Source organism: Littorina saxatilis, linkage group LG12 (genome assembly GCF_037325665.1).
Source record: "Littorina saxatilis isolate snail1 linkage group LG12, US_GU_Lsax_2.0, whole genome shotgun sequence".
NCBI classification, from domain to species: domain Eukaryota; kingdom Metazoa; phylum Mollusca; class Gastropoda; order Littorinimorpha; family Littorinidae; genus Littorina; species Littorina saxatilis.
Window position 1 is genome coordinate 56,831,466 of NC_090256.1, and position 17,898 is coordinate 56,849,363.

General features: G+C 42.6%; 1 protein-coding gene across 1 annotated transcript in view; it reads left to right on the forward strand.

Annotated features, from left to right (window-relative positions):
• LOC138982337 (B-cell linker protein-like) overlaps nucleotides 1-15,121 on the forward strand; it is a 38,799-nt gene extending 23,678 nt beyond the window's left edge. Inside the window, exons 5-7 of the mRNA XM_070355590.1 lie at nucleotides 348-428; nucleotides 1,202-1,354; nucleotides 10,331-15,121. Of these exons, the coding sequence (XP_070211691.1) occupies nucleotides 348-428; nucleotides 1,202-1,354; nucleotides 10,331-10,441 (345 nt within the window). The 3' untranslated portion in view covers nucleotides 10,442-15,121. The remainder of the gene's footprint in view (nucleotides 1-347; nucleotides 429-1,201; nucleotides 1,355-10,330) is intronic.
• Nucleotides 15,122-17,898: the final 2,777 nt, after the last annotated feature.

Below are 17,898 nucleotides of genomic sequence, written 5' to 3' on the forward strand. Positions count from 1 at the left end.
AAACAAACAAACAAAACAAACAAACAAACACACACACACACACACACACACACACACACACACACACACACACAAACACACGTATACCCCCATACATAAATTGTAACTTGTAAATACATGTACTGACATTGCAGTAGACTGGGTAAGGCAGACTGGGATGACGCCGTTGAAACTGCATTCCCTTTAAAGCATCTTAAAGCTGTAGTGAGGAACTACCCTCAAGTCAATCAGCAGAAGCAGGAATTTACAGGCATTTGTCTGTCTGTCTTCTATATCTGTCGTTATGTGAGGACACTATTACTCGCCCATATTTCAGTGAGTGTCACAAAATGATGTTCATTTGACAGGATCTGCTGGAGAGGTACGAGTGGTTTCACGGAATCATTGACCGCCAAAACGGAGAGAGCAGAGTGAAGTCTGTTGGCAAGGTACATGTCTTTGTTATGTCGCTCACAATCATTTTTAAAATGAAGGTGCATTCAATACATCTTTCAGACTTGCTATATTGTTCTTAACCCTTGTTTGTTTGACGTTTCTGTAACGAGTACTTTTTTCCATGGATGAGTTGTTAGCCCTTCGCACAACCCCCAACCTGGAGGGCCAGGGTGTATACTTAGCCTGGCCCCATTCACCTCAGTCCTGTCCGGCGTGGTTACACCTGCCAGGAGCACTATGAATGCTCCGGCCGTCATAGCTCTTTGGATCATCAGGGCACACAAGCTGCTACGCCACGGCAAGGCATATACACCAGTAGCAGTCTTAACCCTTACACTGGTGAATTAACAGAGAGAAAAATAAAGAAAAACGTTCATATAGGTTTTCGCATCTATGGGAGGTAATCGGAACTGACCAAACAGACTGAGCCAGTAGCGCGACATATGTCGTGACAACCAGGTGATAGTATACTAAAGTAGTGCGACATATGTCGCAACAACCAGCCTAAGGGTTTATAACCTTTCCGGCTTGGTGTTTCCTGATTGTACTTTAATGTGTCCCAGACTGAATGTTGTTTTGCAATATAAGTGTTTTTTTCATTCAGTCAATCTTTGACAGAGGAATCGACTCCTAGGTAAGTATAAAATTATGTGTGCCTATGAGTTTGTATGTTCATTCAGTGCAGTTCTCATAAACTACAGAACACATGTTATTAGGAACATTTGATACCAGACTTTAATGACTCACAGCAAGCTATGTGTGTTAGGATGGGACGTATCTGGTGCGTGTGAGCGAGAAGGACCCCACATTTCCCTACACTCTGGTGGTACTTCACAACAGTCATGTGAACAACCTCAGGATCAGAAAGAGACAAAAAGATGGCAAGTTTGCACTGGGAGATGAGAAGTCTGATGAGCTGGTAAGCATTTTACTCTGACTTTATTGATGGTCATACTGATTTATCTTTTTAAATCAATGTGCCATATTATTTTTTTTCATCTTTGACTTAACTTAAGGCCCAACTACTAGCTGGATTTTTGAACAAAATCGTTTATTTTCGTTCAAGATAATGAATAGCCCATATAAATGTAGAAATGGCTAAATTGTATCGTGCAGCTATTATTTTTCTGATATTTGCAATACTTTTCGAAATATTTGCACTCAAACATACATGTTTTGAAGAATCTGCCAAAATCTGTCAATTAAATTTCGTACTTTCGTGGATTACTTGATCTCGCTTGTTTTACGGTGTTACACGACACTTGAGATTGCCACAAGTTCTCAAATGTCGTATAGTTGTGTTCTTTTATTCTACGTCGCCCGTCTTCGCAGCAGCAGAAAACAACTCGTCAAATTGAGTTCGAGGATTTATTCAGCATTCAATACATACAACTGCACAACGTAGCAGAACTCAAATAGAAGCTTTTTTAACATTCAAATCGCGCTGGCATATATAGTAAATACTCAATCTCGAGAATATTCCAGACCGAACACGATACAACTACATTATACGAGCCGTGCATGGACTAAACTAGCGACATTCTCTTATGACGTACATCAAAAGCGCCGACACACTTAATCCGAACGAACGCCACGAACTCACGACTAAAACAGCATGGTAAACAACTTGTTTTGACAGGACTAGAAAGTTCACCTGCATTCTCGTCCAAGCATAAATATTGTGTTTACAAAATATAATATCGGTACTTTCCCACAAAGTACAAATAAGTCAACTACATGCAACACACAAAACCGAACCAAAGCTCAGCAACGGCAGCGTTTCCCAACATTACCCCCAACACCAGAAGAAATTTACCTAATTTCTTTCAATCATTGAAACGCTACCTGTACACATATTATGTATACATAACAGATTGAAATCCAGGTATGTACATTAGTCTGTTGGAGAATGAACACAGTTTTACTCACATACTCGGCTTAGAAAATCTGCTCCAACATTGTCTGAACCTTTGATCGATTCCACTCGCATATCAAAGTTCTGCAAGTACATCACCCACCTCATGATACGATTATTCACAAACTTCGCAGAGTTCAGGTAGGTGAGGGGTTTGTGATCAGTCTGAAGCACGAATTTCACCCCTTGGAGGTAGAGTTCAAATGTCTTGATTCCCCACACGATTGCTAAACACTCTTTCTCCATGGTCGAGTAGTTCTTCTCGGCTCCTGACAGCTTCTTGCTGGCATAGCTGACCGGAAACGGTTTACCTCCATGCTCTTGCATCAGCATGGCGCCGATCCCTTCGTCCGATGCGTCTGTACGCAAGATGAACTCTTTGGCGGTATCAGGAAGGCGTAGCACCGGGTCTCGTGACATCAGGTCGCGCACGGTCTGGTATGCCTTCTCCTGAGCTGGTCCCCAGAGTATTCGGTTGGGGCATCCTTTTCGGGTCATGTCCGACAAAGGCGCCGTTATGGCGGCGAAGTTTGGAATGAACTCTCTGTAGTACCCAGCCAATCCAAGGAAGGATCGCACCTGCTTCTTGGTTTCAGGACGTGGCGCATTGAGGATCTTGGTGACGTTTTCCAACAAAAGCCCCTTTTGACCTTCCTTCAGTGAATAACCTATGAAGTCAACGTTGTCGGTCCCCAAAATGCACTTGCTGGGTCTCACGGTCAGATTGGCTTTTGTCAGGCGGGAAAACAGTTCCCTCAAAGTCTCCAGATGCTCCGCAAAGGTCTCCGTGTGGACTAGCAGATCATCCCAGTAGTACACAACATTCTTCATTCCTTTGAGCATTTTTCGCATTCCCCTCTTAAGGGTAGCACCACTGTTCACCATGCCAAAAGGCATCCGCAGGCACTCATACGTTCCGTCTGGAGTTGCAAAGGCGGTCTTTGGTATGTCCTCTTCGCGCACAGGAATCTGCCAATATCCCTTGCTGAGATCGATCTTCGAGAAGATCTTACTGCCAGTCAACTGTCGGAATAGATCAGTTGCCGTCGGCATTGGTTCAGGGTCAAACACGGTGATCTTATTGACTTTCCTGAAGTCAATGCATACCCTGTTTGTGCCGTCTTTCTTCTTGACAACAACAACGGGAGATGAGTAAGGGGATGATGATTCACGGATGACCCCCATCTTCAACATGTTGTCGATGTCCTTCTTCAAGGATTCCCGAGCCTGAAACGGGATAGGGTATGGTTTTGACCGAACAGGAACGTCAGATGTGAGGTGGACTTCATGTTCGACCAAGGACGTAGAGCCTGGAACATCAGAGAACCTATGGGTGAAGTCGCCCATAAAATCATGCAGCTCCTTCTGCTGGTCTTCTGTCAGGTCAGGTCCTAACTTGACGTCATCCACTCCCTCTTTCTTGTGGAGGTCTCCCAACTCCAGTAGTTCCTCACCGTCGAACTCGTCTAGTTCGGCTGGTTCTTCCACACTTGCTGCGACCTGTACTGCTTCCGGAGGTCTCTCCACATACAGTTTCAGGAGGTTAGCGTGGTAGATCTTGGACTTCTTGCCGACATTCACCTTGTAGTCGTCGATCCCTACCACGGTCTCAACCTCATATGGGCCTTTCCACTGCATCAGTAGTTTGTTGTGATCAGTGGGAAGCAGTATCAGCACTTTGTTACCTGGTGTAAACTTCCTGTTTACGGCTTTGCGGTCGTAGTAGTGCTTTCCGCTATCCTGAGACTTTCTCAAGTTTTCTCTCGCAATCTCGAGAGTCTCCTCCAGTTTCTCTCGCAACTCGAACACGTACTGGTAACTGTTCTTCACTTCAGGTGTGTCCACATCTTTCGTCCACAATTCCTTTAGTATCTGCATCGGGCCTCTCACGGTCCGCCCGTACATCAGCTCGAACGGGGAGAATCCAGTGGACTCTTGTGGCACCTCCCTGTATGCAAACAGCAAGGCATTGATGTAGCGATGCCACTGCCTTGGCTGCTCACTGCATAGTTTCTTCAGCGTGGACTTCAGCGTCGCATTGAATTTTTCGACCAGCCCATTGCACATCGGGTGATAGGGTGTCGTAGTCAAGTGACGAATGCTCAGCAGCCTGTTGACCTCTTCCATGCATTCAGAGACAAACTGTGTCCCCAGGTCTGTGAGGATCTCTTCAGGAACCCCAATTCTGCTGAAAATGTCCACAAGTGCCTCGGCAACAGTCTCGGTGTCAATTTTCTTCAGAGGCACGGCTTCTGGGTACCTGGTTGCATAGTCTACCAGGGTCAGTACCCAACGATGACCCGCTTCACTTGGCGGTTTTATCTCGCCGATGAGGTCAATGGCCACCCTCTTGAAAGGTCGGTCGATCAAAGGCATCTTCTGCAACGGCACTTTCGGGACCCTTCCTCGAGGTATGGTTTTCTGGCAAATATCGCACGATCGGCAGAATCGAGTCACATCTGCATGCAGTCCTGGCCAGTAAAACGCAGCCTGGATTCTGTCCGATGTCTTCTTGACACCCAGGTGACCTCCCATAATAGAGTCGTGGGCCACCTCCATCACCTGGCGCCTAAGTGGTTGAGGCACCAGAACTTGACGTAATGGCTTCCCACCGTTGACTCTCGGGTGCTGGAACACTCGGTACAGGATCTTGGCCTTTACTTCAAAGTGCACAGTGCCTTCGCCCTTAGTCATCTCCTTGACAGGACGACTCCTGTACTTTGTTAAGGTCAAATCAGCTTCCTGTAGCTGAATCAGCTGATCCCTGTCCACGACAGCAGTTGCAGAGCTGTTGGTGACCCTGAGTGGCGTAGTTGTTTTGTCCTTCTTCGCCTGGGCTCTGGTCGTCACAGCGCTTACAACCTGCGGCTGGTCGCGGCGATGCACAGTAGCTATGTCATCTCGTAACAGTTCGCTGATATCTTCATTCGCGAATGGCAGTGGGTCTTCCTCCTCAACAGCAGGCTGAGCTGCGCCCATTCTCCATTCGACATCAGGGTCATCAGGACGTCTCGCACCCCCAATGTTCCCAATTAATAGATCGTACAAGGGCTTCTTCAGGCAGACGGCCTCAACTTCTCCGGTGAAGTATGGAGTATCGATCTGGTCCTTCCCGTCAGTGAATGCTGGAAGTTTCGATGCCCTGTGTAGCATTTGCTGCTGGTTATCTCTTTGGCGTGGTGCCTCGTGCTGATTTTGAACACGCACCATTTCTGTCTGAAGCTCTAAGCGCTTGGTCTCCATTTTTATTTGGAGCTCTAAGCGTTTCAGCTCTATTTGCCTTTCTCTTTCTTCACGCTGCGCTTGTCTTTCTTCACGCTGCGCTTGTCTTTCTTCACGCTCACTCTGCGCTTGTCTTTCTTCACGCTCACGCTGCGCTTGTCTTTCTTCACGCTGCGCCAGGAGTCGTGTCTGGGACTCGACGAACTCCGTCAACTGCTTGCCTTTCAGTCCCAGTTCAACTCCTTTTGCCCAGAACTCAGCCATTCTGGTCTTTTCCGGTGCGTTCGTCTGTATTCTTTCACAGCCACGAACGTAGACGAATGTAGTCTTCTAAAAGAACACAGTCTCTACTGCACCTCCGATGCTTCTCTCGTCGCTGTTCACCTTCGTAGACGCAGGCTGCCACCCTCCTCGTCTAACGTGACGGCGCACTCTGCTCACGATACGTACACGACGTACCCCAGTCGTATTTCGTAGTATTAATGCACTAGCTCCGCGACGAAGTCCGTCTCGTCCAAACGGCAGCTAACCTCTGTAATCCCGATACACTCCGGCGTCGCTCACCGTACCGAGCTGCGGCGATTACCAAACTCTTCCCACAGTCACACCGAATCCACGGTTCCGTAGTCTCAATACTGATCCCTCAGGATACACCCGATTGATGGCTACCTCCTGTGACTGTCTTGACTGTCTTTGTTGCTGGAAAACCCTTGGCGTTAAACGTAGATCCTTGGCTTGGCCCCCAATTGTTACACGACACTTGAGATTGCCACAAGTTCTCAAATGTCGTATAGTTGTGTTCTTTTATTCTATGTCGCCCGTCTTCGCAGCAGCAGAAAACAACTCGTCAAATTGAGTTCGAGGATTTATTCAGCATTCAATACATACAACTGCACAACGTAGCAGAACTCAAATAGAAGCTTTTTTAACATTCAAATCGCGCTGGCATATATAGTAAATACTCAATCTCGAGAATATTCCAGACCGAACACGATACAACTACATTATACGAGCCGTGCATGGACTAAACTAGCGACATTCTCTTATGACGTACATCAAAAGCGCCGACACACTTAATCCGAACGAACGCCACGAACTCACGACTAAAACAGCATGGTAAACAACTTGTTTTGACAGGACTAGAAAGTTCACCTGCATTCTCGTCCAAGCATAAATATTGTGTTTACAAAATATAATATCGGTACTTTCCCACAAAGTACAAATAAGTCAACTACATGCAACACACTAAACCGAACCAAAGCTCAGCAACGGCAGCGTTTCCCAACATACGGTTGTATGGTTATGTTTACAGTAGTTTGCGGTAATAATCACTACCGCCATGTTTCCTCACTTCCTGTTGTGATCGCTGAACCTTTTTTGAGCGTGTTTATAAGTTTTAGTTGTGATTAGCAAGAATCATGCCTTCTGATAAGAAGAATCATGCCTTCTGACAAAAGACACCAAAAAATGTTAAAAAGTTGTCGAAAATCGACGTTTTTCATCGGTTACTCCTTGATATTTTCAAAACTATTCAATGTATCTGCCTGAAATTCTGCATACTTACTCAGCATGCACATATAGCTATAGCATGAAGCAGAAGTTTAGCCCTAGCACTAGTAGAAATATTTTTTTTAAATTGTTACAAGATATTTATATGTAGCTCTATTTCGCGATTGGTAGGCCCGCATGACAAAAAGTTTGTAGAGTACAGCTTTTAAGTTCTGCTTCACGCTGCAGTATGGTCAGTCATTGATGTTCAGATGTAAAATGAAAGACTTACAGTAATAGGTTATGAAAATATCAGGGAGTGACTATATGTGTGTGTTTTGCGCATGGGATTTTTAATATAATACATGATATTACCATTTGTCACTTTTGTGTGCTGTTTAGAGGCAAACTAACACTACCATCTTAAAATTCAGCCATTTCTACATAAACCAAATTTGATTGAGAAATATTGATATATGCCAGAATAACAAAATCATGAAATGTGTACCCGCCGCCAGCTAGTAGTGGGGCCTTAAAGCACAGAACTTTTCTTTGGTCACTGCATATTATTATGCATAAGAACTTTTAACTGTGAAAGAATGTATGTATGGTGACTGTTTTAATTTTAGAACAAAAATGTTTTCTTAATTAGGATTAAGCAAATTGTGTGCTGAGCTTTCTCTGTGACTGACCTGACTTGACAGCAGTCTGTGAAGATCAACAAAATGAATCTAGTAGTGTTTCATCAACTGATGAAACAGCTGATGTGATGTGTTTCATCAACATAGTACCTATTGGTGCTTTTGCGGTCAGTATATTCCCAAGAGCTCCACATACTCACTTATGCACATCACACAGTCACATCCACTTGCTTGACATTCCACAGGCACCAACCACTTCCACGCCTGAGATCCCATGCATGCATGGGCACGGCATCTCACAGACATGACATCCACAAACGCAACATTCCACAATAGTGACCCTCCACCACAAAATGAGTCGCATGTCACCTCGCGCGGTTCTGCGCTAGGCCTACCGTATTTAACGGATTACAAGACGCACCGTTTTATGTCGCACCCCCGACTTTTAACAAAAAAATTGGGACGAGCCACGTATAGGCCGCGTCACTATATTAGCCGCCGTCGAAAAAAATATAATCAGATCGTGTCGATCAATCAAAACAACCAGGCAAACGAAAGTACGGTATTTGGCGAAATCGGCTCCGAGAATAAACAAGTGAAACAAAGAAGAAAAGTGAAAAAGTTTGAAGAAAAATATCACACACACAATTTGTAACCAACACACACATGTAGTCCCGCCCGGAATAAGCTTTTTTGGGATGATTTACGACTTTTGCGCACATTTCGAGCAGACGAAAACACAACATGGCGGCTCTCGCTCCTCCAACTATCGCGAGACACAAAAAAACGAAATTTCGCGCGCGCGAGATCCTGATACATCCGGTGTTTCTCTGTACGCTATCTTGTCACGACGACTTGTTGACAAACGAAGATTCGCGAAAGAAAGAGAAAAGCGCCGAGTCTTGAGTTGAGAGCTAATAAAGTACCGGTAATCGCTAATTGAGCGAAATGAAAATCCGCGGCGACTTCCATTAGGTGAATGCTATTCAAGTTTAGGTAACGTTTTATCCGCATCTTTTCATAAGCCGCAATGCGATTTTTTTTTTTTTTAAAGTCGCGGCTTGTAGTCCGTCAAATACGGTAATATAAGTCCGGGGTGTGTCTGGTAACAGTGTGAGGGTCACCTTAGTCACAGGCTTATAACTCAAACATGTTTTGCTCTTTTCTAAAACGGTTTTCACCACTGGATAGAGCATAAAAACCTCTTTAGGAAAATGTAAAAATATGACAATCATGCAACGGTGACATTGCGACTCATTCCGTGGTGGAGGGTCACAATTGTGACAATTTTGACTATGTTATGAGTTATTTCTAATATCATTATCAAAGCGACCCAGTGAACAGGAAAACGGTCACCGGATTGAACCAATGCTGGTGTGACCTCATTCACGTGACCTCTTGAATATTAGGAGATATATACAAATCAGTACACTTTGCAGTAAATGTCACATTAAAAACATGGAAAAATATATATCAATAAGCAAAAATAGAGACATACATGAAAAGTACTGATACAAAAAATCAACTGTGCACTGCTGCATGCACCATAAAAAAGACTTATTCAATAAGATTGACATGCACACAGTACTTAACATACAAGCTGGAGCACACACACACACACACACAGCTGCTCATACACCGGACAGTAATGCTTGGGACAAAACTAATTGTAGAAGTGATGTTGTTTGAAGAGGTGGGTGACTTGAGGTTGGTCTTGAAGGAAGACATTGACTGTCTCTGGCACTGTAGGGCAGTTAATTCCAGATGTGGGGACCAAAATGAGAGAAACCGCTGAAACCATGTTGCTTTCGTTTGTACCAGATAATTTTGAAGCGATGAGTGTTAGGAGACGAGTCTAAAATGCCAGACGACGAGTACACTTGTAAGAGTTGGGAGAGGTAGAGAGGGGGCAGATTTTGTTACCACTTTGAAGCAGAGACAGCAAATCTTGTATTTTATCCGTTGGACCACAGGCAGCCAGTGCAAACGGAACAGCAGCGGTGTGCAAATAAACCTATGCTACACTAAAATGGCAATAAACTGTCAAGAAGCATGCATGTGTGGGTGCATTTGAGTGCATGAGCTTGTGTGTTTGTGTTTGAGTGAGCATGATAGACTGTTAAATGTATGTGTGTGTGTGTTTGAGAGCGTGCGCTTGGTTTCAAGTGTCCTGTGAGTGTGTGTGCGTTTGTGTGTGTGTGTATGTGTGTAAAGAACTTACTGTGGGTTTTTTCCTATCTCGGCCCCTGTCCGTCTATTTGTCAGTCTGATTTTCCCTCTGTCTCCTGAAGAACGTACATATGTGTGACCATGGAAAAAACGTCTATGCTTCTACTATTACAGATCACACACACACACACACACACTCACTCACTCACTCACTCACTCACTCACTCACTCACTCACTCACTCACTCACTCACTCACTCACCACACAACACAACACCACACTCATGCTCACACACATACACGTAATCTGGATTCGTACACACCGGCCATCTTTGTATTCTCATTTACATGTACTTTCAATTAAAGATACTTATGGATTTAACAGTGGATTTGATGTACACACAGCAGAAGTGTTATGGTAACAAACGTTTTGTGCTGACAAGATGAACTTTTGTGTGTAGGCTTTTACGGACGTGCCAGCCATGATCAGCCACCACAAAAACCATCACGTAGTGCTGCTTGGCAACAGCCAGTCACATGTCAAGTTGCAACAAACGCCACCAAAAGGATGAGAAAACTGTCATCACAAACCTTTGATGAAGTGAAGGAATCTATACAAAATTTGTATTCTTTCAGTTATTGTTGAAAGTTTATGCATAGCTGCGTATTAATTTCCTTGTTTGCTTAATAGTTTGAATTGAAAGTCACGTATCTTATTTTATTTAACTTGTATGTATCAGCTTTGAAAACATTAAAATTGCCATTGTCGACATTCCTTTCAGACGGTTCATATCTCAGGCATACTTTTTGACTTGTTCGGCTGTAGGGCCATTTTTATTTAATTTGCTTTAAACAACGAAAACTTGGATTGGATATGGATTTTATGTCTTACTGCTTTTCATCCTAGAATTTAAAACCCCCATCAGAAATATTTTTCCACATAAATTATATTTGTTGTTTTGCCCTTTTCGTGGTGAAAACAATTAATGTGCACATGAGGTAAGTTTGATAAATGCATGCTGTATTGACAGCACATTAGGTATGAGAGGAAACAGGGTTTTTGTATTGGTTCAAACAATGTTTTATTTCCATTAACATATTCATGGAATTGACATACATTTATAAATACGAAAACAACAAGCCTAGGTTTTATGGTGGTTTTCAAACACATTTTGAATCAGAAATAAGTAAGTAAATGGCAGACAGATCCATCATATGCAAAAACAGTCAGAGATGAACACAAAAATATTATCCAAATTTAGAAGTATAGAAAACAAAAAACTGACAAAATTGGGAATACATGTTTTGTTTTGTGTTATATGAAGTCTTATATCGCGCGCGTATCTCCAGACTCGGACTCAAGGCGCAGGGATCTCTTTATGCCGTGTGAGATGGAATTTTTTACACAATACATCACGCATTCACATCGACCAGCAGATCGCAGCCATTTTGGCGCATATCCTACTTTTCACGGCCTATTATTCCAAGTCACACGGGTATTTTGGTGGACATTTTTTATCTATGCCTATACAATTTTGCCAGGAAAGACCCTTTTGTCAATCATGGGATCTTTAACGTGCACACCCCAATGTAGTGTACACGAAGGGACCTCGGTTTTTCGTCTCATCCGAAAGACTAGCACTTGAACCCACCACCTAGGTTAGGAAAGGGGGGAGAAAATTGCTAACGCCCTGACCCAGGGTCGAACTCGCAACCTCTCGCTTCCGAGCGCAAGTGCGTTACCACTCGGCCACCCAGTCCTTTTGTTTTGTATTCTGTCTAAACATTGTTTTTAGCTTCCTGGTAGTAATACGTGAAGTTCTGCCTTATTTATTTTATCTTCAGGCAGATGTGTGATAAATTTGATTAGAATTGTCTGAATTGGAATTATGTAAAGATATGCAATTCTTTGAATTATTTTTTCTGCATGCATGGTGTTTTTTAGGTGTTTTTTTTTTATTGTTTTTTTTTTTATCTCCTTTGAGTTTTTGAGATTTTCATTAGAGATATGAGACATACATACATAAACATACACATATACAGGTACTGGAAACTTGGTCCAGATTCTCCACACCTGAAACTGTATCACATCACAGACGATCTAACAGCGGGTAGTTATTTTAATGAAAGAAAGCACGTCCAAGCCCATCACCAATGGAAGCAATAAAAGAAGCCACCAATAGATTTTGAAAAGTTCCCCCCAAAAATGTGTGTTTTTGTTGTTCAATGGAAGAACCTGCCAATATTTTTTAGTATGCTTCTGTGGGAAAAAGTCAAATCACAAGTTGAAACATTAAATTATTGTTTATCTTTTGCTCCAAAAAGCCGGTAATGTAGATAACGGTTATGGAACCCCCAAGTCAATTTCTTCTCTTAGTTGCATCTTCGTTAGACTCAGATGCACCTCAGCAGTTAGCAAGCCCTGTACATAGACTAACAACTTTTGAAGGTGGTTTTAGGGATATTTAAGTGTGAAAAGGTCCCAAAAATGTGATCAAATTATATTGCGGAAAGGCGTTATTGCTTTTGTGCCTAATTTCCATGAAATTTACTTTTAGACATGGAGTCGAAGCACAAGACCTTCCTCCTGCACAAAAATTACCGCAGCAACAGCACTATATATAATGGTCATGTCATTTAAAATGATTAGTGCATGCGTGATCAGAGAGCTTTAAAATAAATTCATGTTCTTCAAACGCACGCCGAGACAGTAATGTAGATGATGTTTTTGGCAGTACTGTATTTATTGCTCTCGGAACCAGGCGTAAGTAATTCACATGTATTGATGGCCCGATTTGGTTCGCGGCAGTCCATAACAGAGGTGAGACAACTTAACTTTTTCATCTTTTTGTATAAGCGCTGCAGGACAACGAAAAACTGAAATGATCGCTGCTTATTGACAGTTGAGCAAATTATTATCTAGTACTTCTCATTAGTGTGTTTTGTGTACAGTCAAACACGCTTAAGCCGAACCCCCCGCGGGTTAGGGGGAAGAATTTACCCGATGCTCCCCAGCATGTCGTAAGAGGCGACTAACGGATTCTGTTTCTCCTTTTACCCTTGTTAAGTGTTTCTTGTATAGAATATAGTCAATGTTTGTAAAGATTTTAGTCAAGCAGTATGTAAGAAATGTTAAGTCCTTTGTACTGGAAACTTGCATTCTCCCAGTAAGGTCATATATTGTACTACGTTGCAAGCCCCTGGAGCAATTTTTTGATTAGTGCTTTTGTGAACAAGAAACAATTAACAAGTGGCTCTATCCCATCTCCCCCCCTTTCCCCGTCGGGATATAACCTTCGTGGTTGAAAACGACGTTAAACACCAAATAAAGTAAATAAAGAAAGCTTAAGCCGAACTCGCCCGGGGAATGAAAAATTGTTTCGCTTATCCGAGTTTGTGCATATCCGAGTTCGGATAAGCCAAACCTTTTTCGAGAAATTGCCCTGCAGTTCGGCTTAAGCGAGTTTTTTTCAGGATAAGTTGTAAAATCACTTGGAATGTTTTACTCTCTCTCTCTCTCTCTCTCTCTCTCTCTCTCTCTCTCTCTCTCTCTCTCTCTCTCTCTCTCTCTCTCTTAATCATGAGTTACTTTTAAGAAAATTAGCTGAGTATAGATTGTCACCCCAAACCCTATGCCTCCTCTCATCTTTCTTAGCCGGACGTGAGCAATCCGTCTGCGTGAATTCCACTATGTCAAGTAAAAGACCGGTGTTATATGGAGTCCCCCAGGGTTCTGTCCTTGGGCCACTTCTTTTCTCTCTGTATATTAACGATCTTCCTTTTAGTGTTAATGATGATTGTGAACTATTTGCTGATGATACGACCATACACACTTCTGATAAAAAATTAGACAAAGTTTATTTATCATTGCAGAACAGTGTAGATGATCTCATTAATTGGACGAAATATAACCACATGAGTCTTCACCCCCAAAAGACCAAATACATGTTAATTACAACAAGGCAAAAAAGACAAAACATCAAGAATAATCCTCATTCCTTATTAATTGGCAACGATGCAATAGCGGAAGTAGGAGATCACAAAGTTTTGGGAGTAAATATCGATAATAATTTATCTTGGACCCATCATGTTAGATCGTTGTGTAAAACCGTGTCGAGGAAAATATATTTGTTGAACAGAATAAAGCACTTTCTTGATCCACACTCAAGGTTATTATTTTATAATGCATACATACAAACCATCACGGATTATTGTTCGACCATCTGGGACTCTGCCAGTGCAAACATTTTAAAACCACTGTACAGTCTACACAGACGAGCACTAAAATCAGTTCTATTAAAACAATCCAGTCTTGTTTTCGACGATTATAAAAAACTTAAGATTTTGCCCTTAAAAGAAAGATTTAAATCAAATAAAGGCGTGCTCCTTCACAAAATCCTTTCCGGCCATGCACCGAGTGCTTTCATTACAAAATTTAAAGCCAAACCAAGCCGAAAATTCAACGTCCCCATTCCGCGGATAGATCTCTTTAAATCAAGTTTAGCTTATTCTGGCAGCGTTTTGTGGAATTCTCTCCCGGAATCAGTTCGAGTCCCAACAAGTCTCAATACTTTCAAAAAACACCTCATTACATTTAATGTCAAATTACGAAAAGTCACTGTGATGGAAGACTTCATTCTGATTATTTTCATATTGATCATATCTGTCCATAAAGAATCAGTGTTTCATAACGCAAGAATGTATGTATAGCCTACAACGTGTATATAGTCATGTGAATACTTTTTCTAATTTTTTATTTAACTGTCATGCTTATCTTTTGTAATTGTTTTACGTTTGTATATATATATATGTATTTAAGATTAGAATAGTCCCTCTCTGGGCGAGGGCTGGTTGAAAAGAAGCTCGTTTATATTGCTTATGCCACAACCCTCGTAAAATAAAATTTGATTTGATTTGATTTGATTTGATCTCTCTCTCTCTCTAAGAAACAGTGTGTGTGTGTGTGTGTGTGTTTAATTTCAAGGAACTGTACATGCTGTTTCTCTTGGAAACAAATAAATAATTATGTGATAATACAGTATTACATCATTGCTTGATATTCATAATGCATTTTGAAATGTCTTTAATTTGTTGACATGTTAATTATATAAATTGAATTGTAATTAACTTAACTTCTATTTTTTCTTGTTATTAATCGAATTACCCTCAATGGGCGAGGGCCGGATGAAAAAAAGCATGTATACTTTGCTTATTCTGTTACCCTCGATAAATAAATAAAGTTCAAAGTTCTCTCTCTCTCTCTCTCTCTCTCTCTCTCTCTCTCTCTCTCTCTCTCTCTCTCTCTCTGTGTGGTGTGTGTGTGTGTGTGTGTTTAAATCTTCTTCTTCGTTCATGGGCTTAGACTCCCATGACCATGTTCACTCATGTTTTAGCACGAGTGGATTTTTACGTGTATGACCGTTTTTACCCCGCCATTCGGGCAGCATACGCCGATTTCGGGGGAGGCATGCTGGGTATTTTCGTGTTTCTATAACCCACCGAACTCTGACATGGATTACAGGATCTTTTCCGTGCGCACTTGGTCTTGTGCTTGCGTGTACACACGAAGGGGGTTAAGTCACTAGCAGGTCTGCACATAAGTTGACCTGGGAGATCGGAAAAATCTCCACTCTTAACCCACCAGGCGGCAGCGACCGGGATTCAAACTCACGACCTCCCGATTAGGAGGCCGACGTCTTACCACCTCGCCACTGCGCCCGTCTGTGTGTTTAAATGAATAAGATCAAAACGGTGACAAGTTACAAGTGCTTTCTTCAGTGGGGCTTTATTAATACCTCAAAGCCAACTGTAAAAATAAATGGTGACAACAGTGAAACATCTCAGAAACAAAACAAAAGATTCCACAAGCAACTATGCTTTTGTTAAAAGGATTTCAAGTAAATCATAATAAATTTAATGTTTAATGAAACCCTCTCCATTAAAGAAAGAAAAGAAACAACATTAGACAATTTGTCTCTGTGGTCATAAATCAAGATCAAATCTCCGTAAACATAGATTGTAGGCAAATGTTTTGTTTCGCTGCATGTTTATTGTGGTTTGATCTTCACCACTCGCTCAAAATGAGCACATACATTCCTCAGGTAGATTTGCTCTTCACAAAGATTTCTTCCTTCTACACGTCATCAGTTTCCCCACATACTCAAAAACAGGTGACGTTTTCGTTTCCGTAGGATAATTATAGCCATGACGAAATTTGTTTATCTTCCTGACGTGTTTTTCAAACAAAACAAAAACAACAAAAAGTCTCTCCGACAGTGTTTAGAGTTTGGCTTATCTGTCAAAATCACGTTTGAGATGTCCATGTTTGAGTTAGCTATTTTTTGACAGAGTTTGGCTTATCCGAATTAGAAATAGTCTTACAAAGAGGGGGGTCTGGCGGGGAATTGGTTTTGGTTTCAGATATCCGAGTTTTTTGCTTAAGCGTGTTTTGTTTAGGCGAGTGCGGCTGTATATGGGTGCGTCTCAGAATCTCGTCCTCTGTTTGTGACATTATCACCAAAAGTAAAATCTTCCCAGAAAACTTTGATAATACTATTTACACACTTCTCAGGGTGTACCTTTTCAGTTTAAACAAGAAAAAATATAACATTGCCTTTAGTTTGCCATATATTGAGCATTATTTGGACCATGTGTGCAAAATCACCCGTGTAACATGGAAACAATAAAAGACAACAAAACTGCATTTATAAGGCTGAAAACGACTTTTATTCAGTTATTTGAATTACATATCTTTACCCAACTCACAAATAGCAATTAACTCTAGTTGAGTGCTGGTTACGCTGTACGCGTCCCCTTGGTAACAAGGGAGACCACTCTAAAAAAGAAAGTGATCAATCCCATAAGGCCAGACTATTGCTAGTCTGACTTCCGTATGCGCGCGCATACGCCGCCATATTTGTCATTCCAAAACTCAGCGTCAACAAGACTGGTCGCTGTTCAAGTACGCTCCGGCTGTTTTCAGCCTTGTTGCTTTGTCTACGGACTTTGGCTTCGCCCCTTGGTCTGCCGCCGAGCTTTTTCTTCACCTTTGCTGTTATTTGGTGAGATCTTTCCTGTTTATGTAAACTTTGGCGACATTTTGTCGCGTTTGTGCGAACTTGTACGATTTTTTCTGTTCAGAAAATTTTTGTGAGTTCGTGTTTACCATGGCGGAGAACGCCAAGAATAAACCTAGCTTGAGACAGACTACTGCTGCAGCGTCTCCTTCTGGGGAATCTTCTTCTTCAAGGAAATCTTCTTCTAGGAGGGGAAAGAGTGCCGGACAGTCCGCCATTCCTCTTTCAGAGCCGGTTATTGATAAATGTGCAGATGTGGCTGTTGACAAGCCGTCGACCGCCATTTTGTCTGTGAGAAAAGACAGGGTCACGCGCAGTGACAAAGACGTTTCAGTTAAGAATGTTGATAAGGATGTTGTTGTGTCGGGGGCTCCTGGTGGTTCAGGGGTTATGCCCTCCGACATTGCGTCGCTGTTACTTACACTTAGTCGCAGGTATCATCTTTGGCGGCGGATTTGACGGCAACGAAAGCGGAGATGCGCTCACTTCCGACTGGCGTTATTGATGTTACGTCTTTGGGGAGAATCATGTCTTCGCCTTCACCTTCCGGTTCCGCTTCTACTTCAGGAGCTTCGCAGTTGGCGGCCACTTCCGTTGTTCGAGCAGATGTGCACGCGCCGCAGCATGGCTCTGGCCGTCTCATTTCCTTGCTGCAGGAGCCTGCGCTTTTGAAAGGTACGTCCGGTGATAGTGGCTTGCAAACACAGGAGAGAGTAAACCATGTACATGGCGAAAGTTCCGAAACCATTGCTGACCAAACGCATTGTACGCGGTCAGCGGAGGCTAGGAGCCCTGTGATTTGTAGGGATTCGGCATATACCTCTGTCGCAGTGTCGGGTATGTCGTCTCCTCTTCCCCCCCGGGGGCAGGAAGTCAAGGGTGACTTTGGGATTGACCTTGCCAGTCTTTCCAGCGAGCAACTTCCTGACTGCGATGGCGAGCAGGAAGTCGAT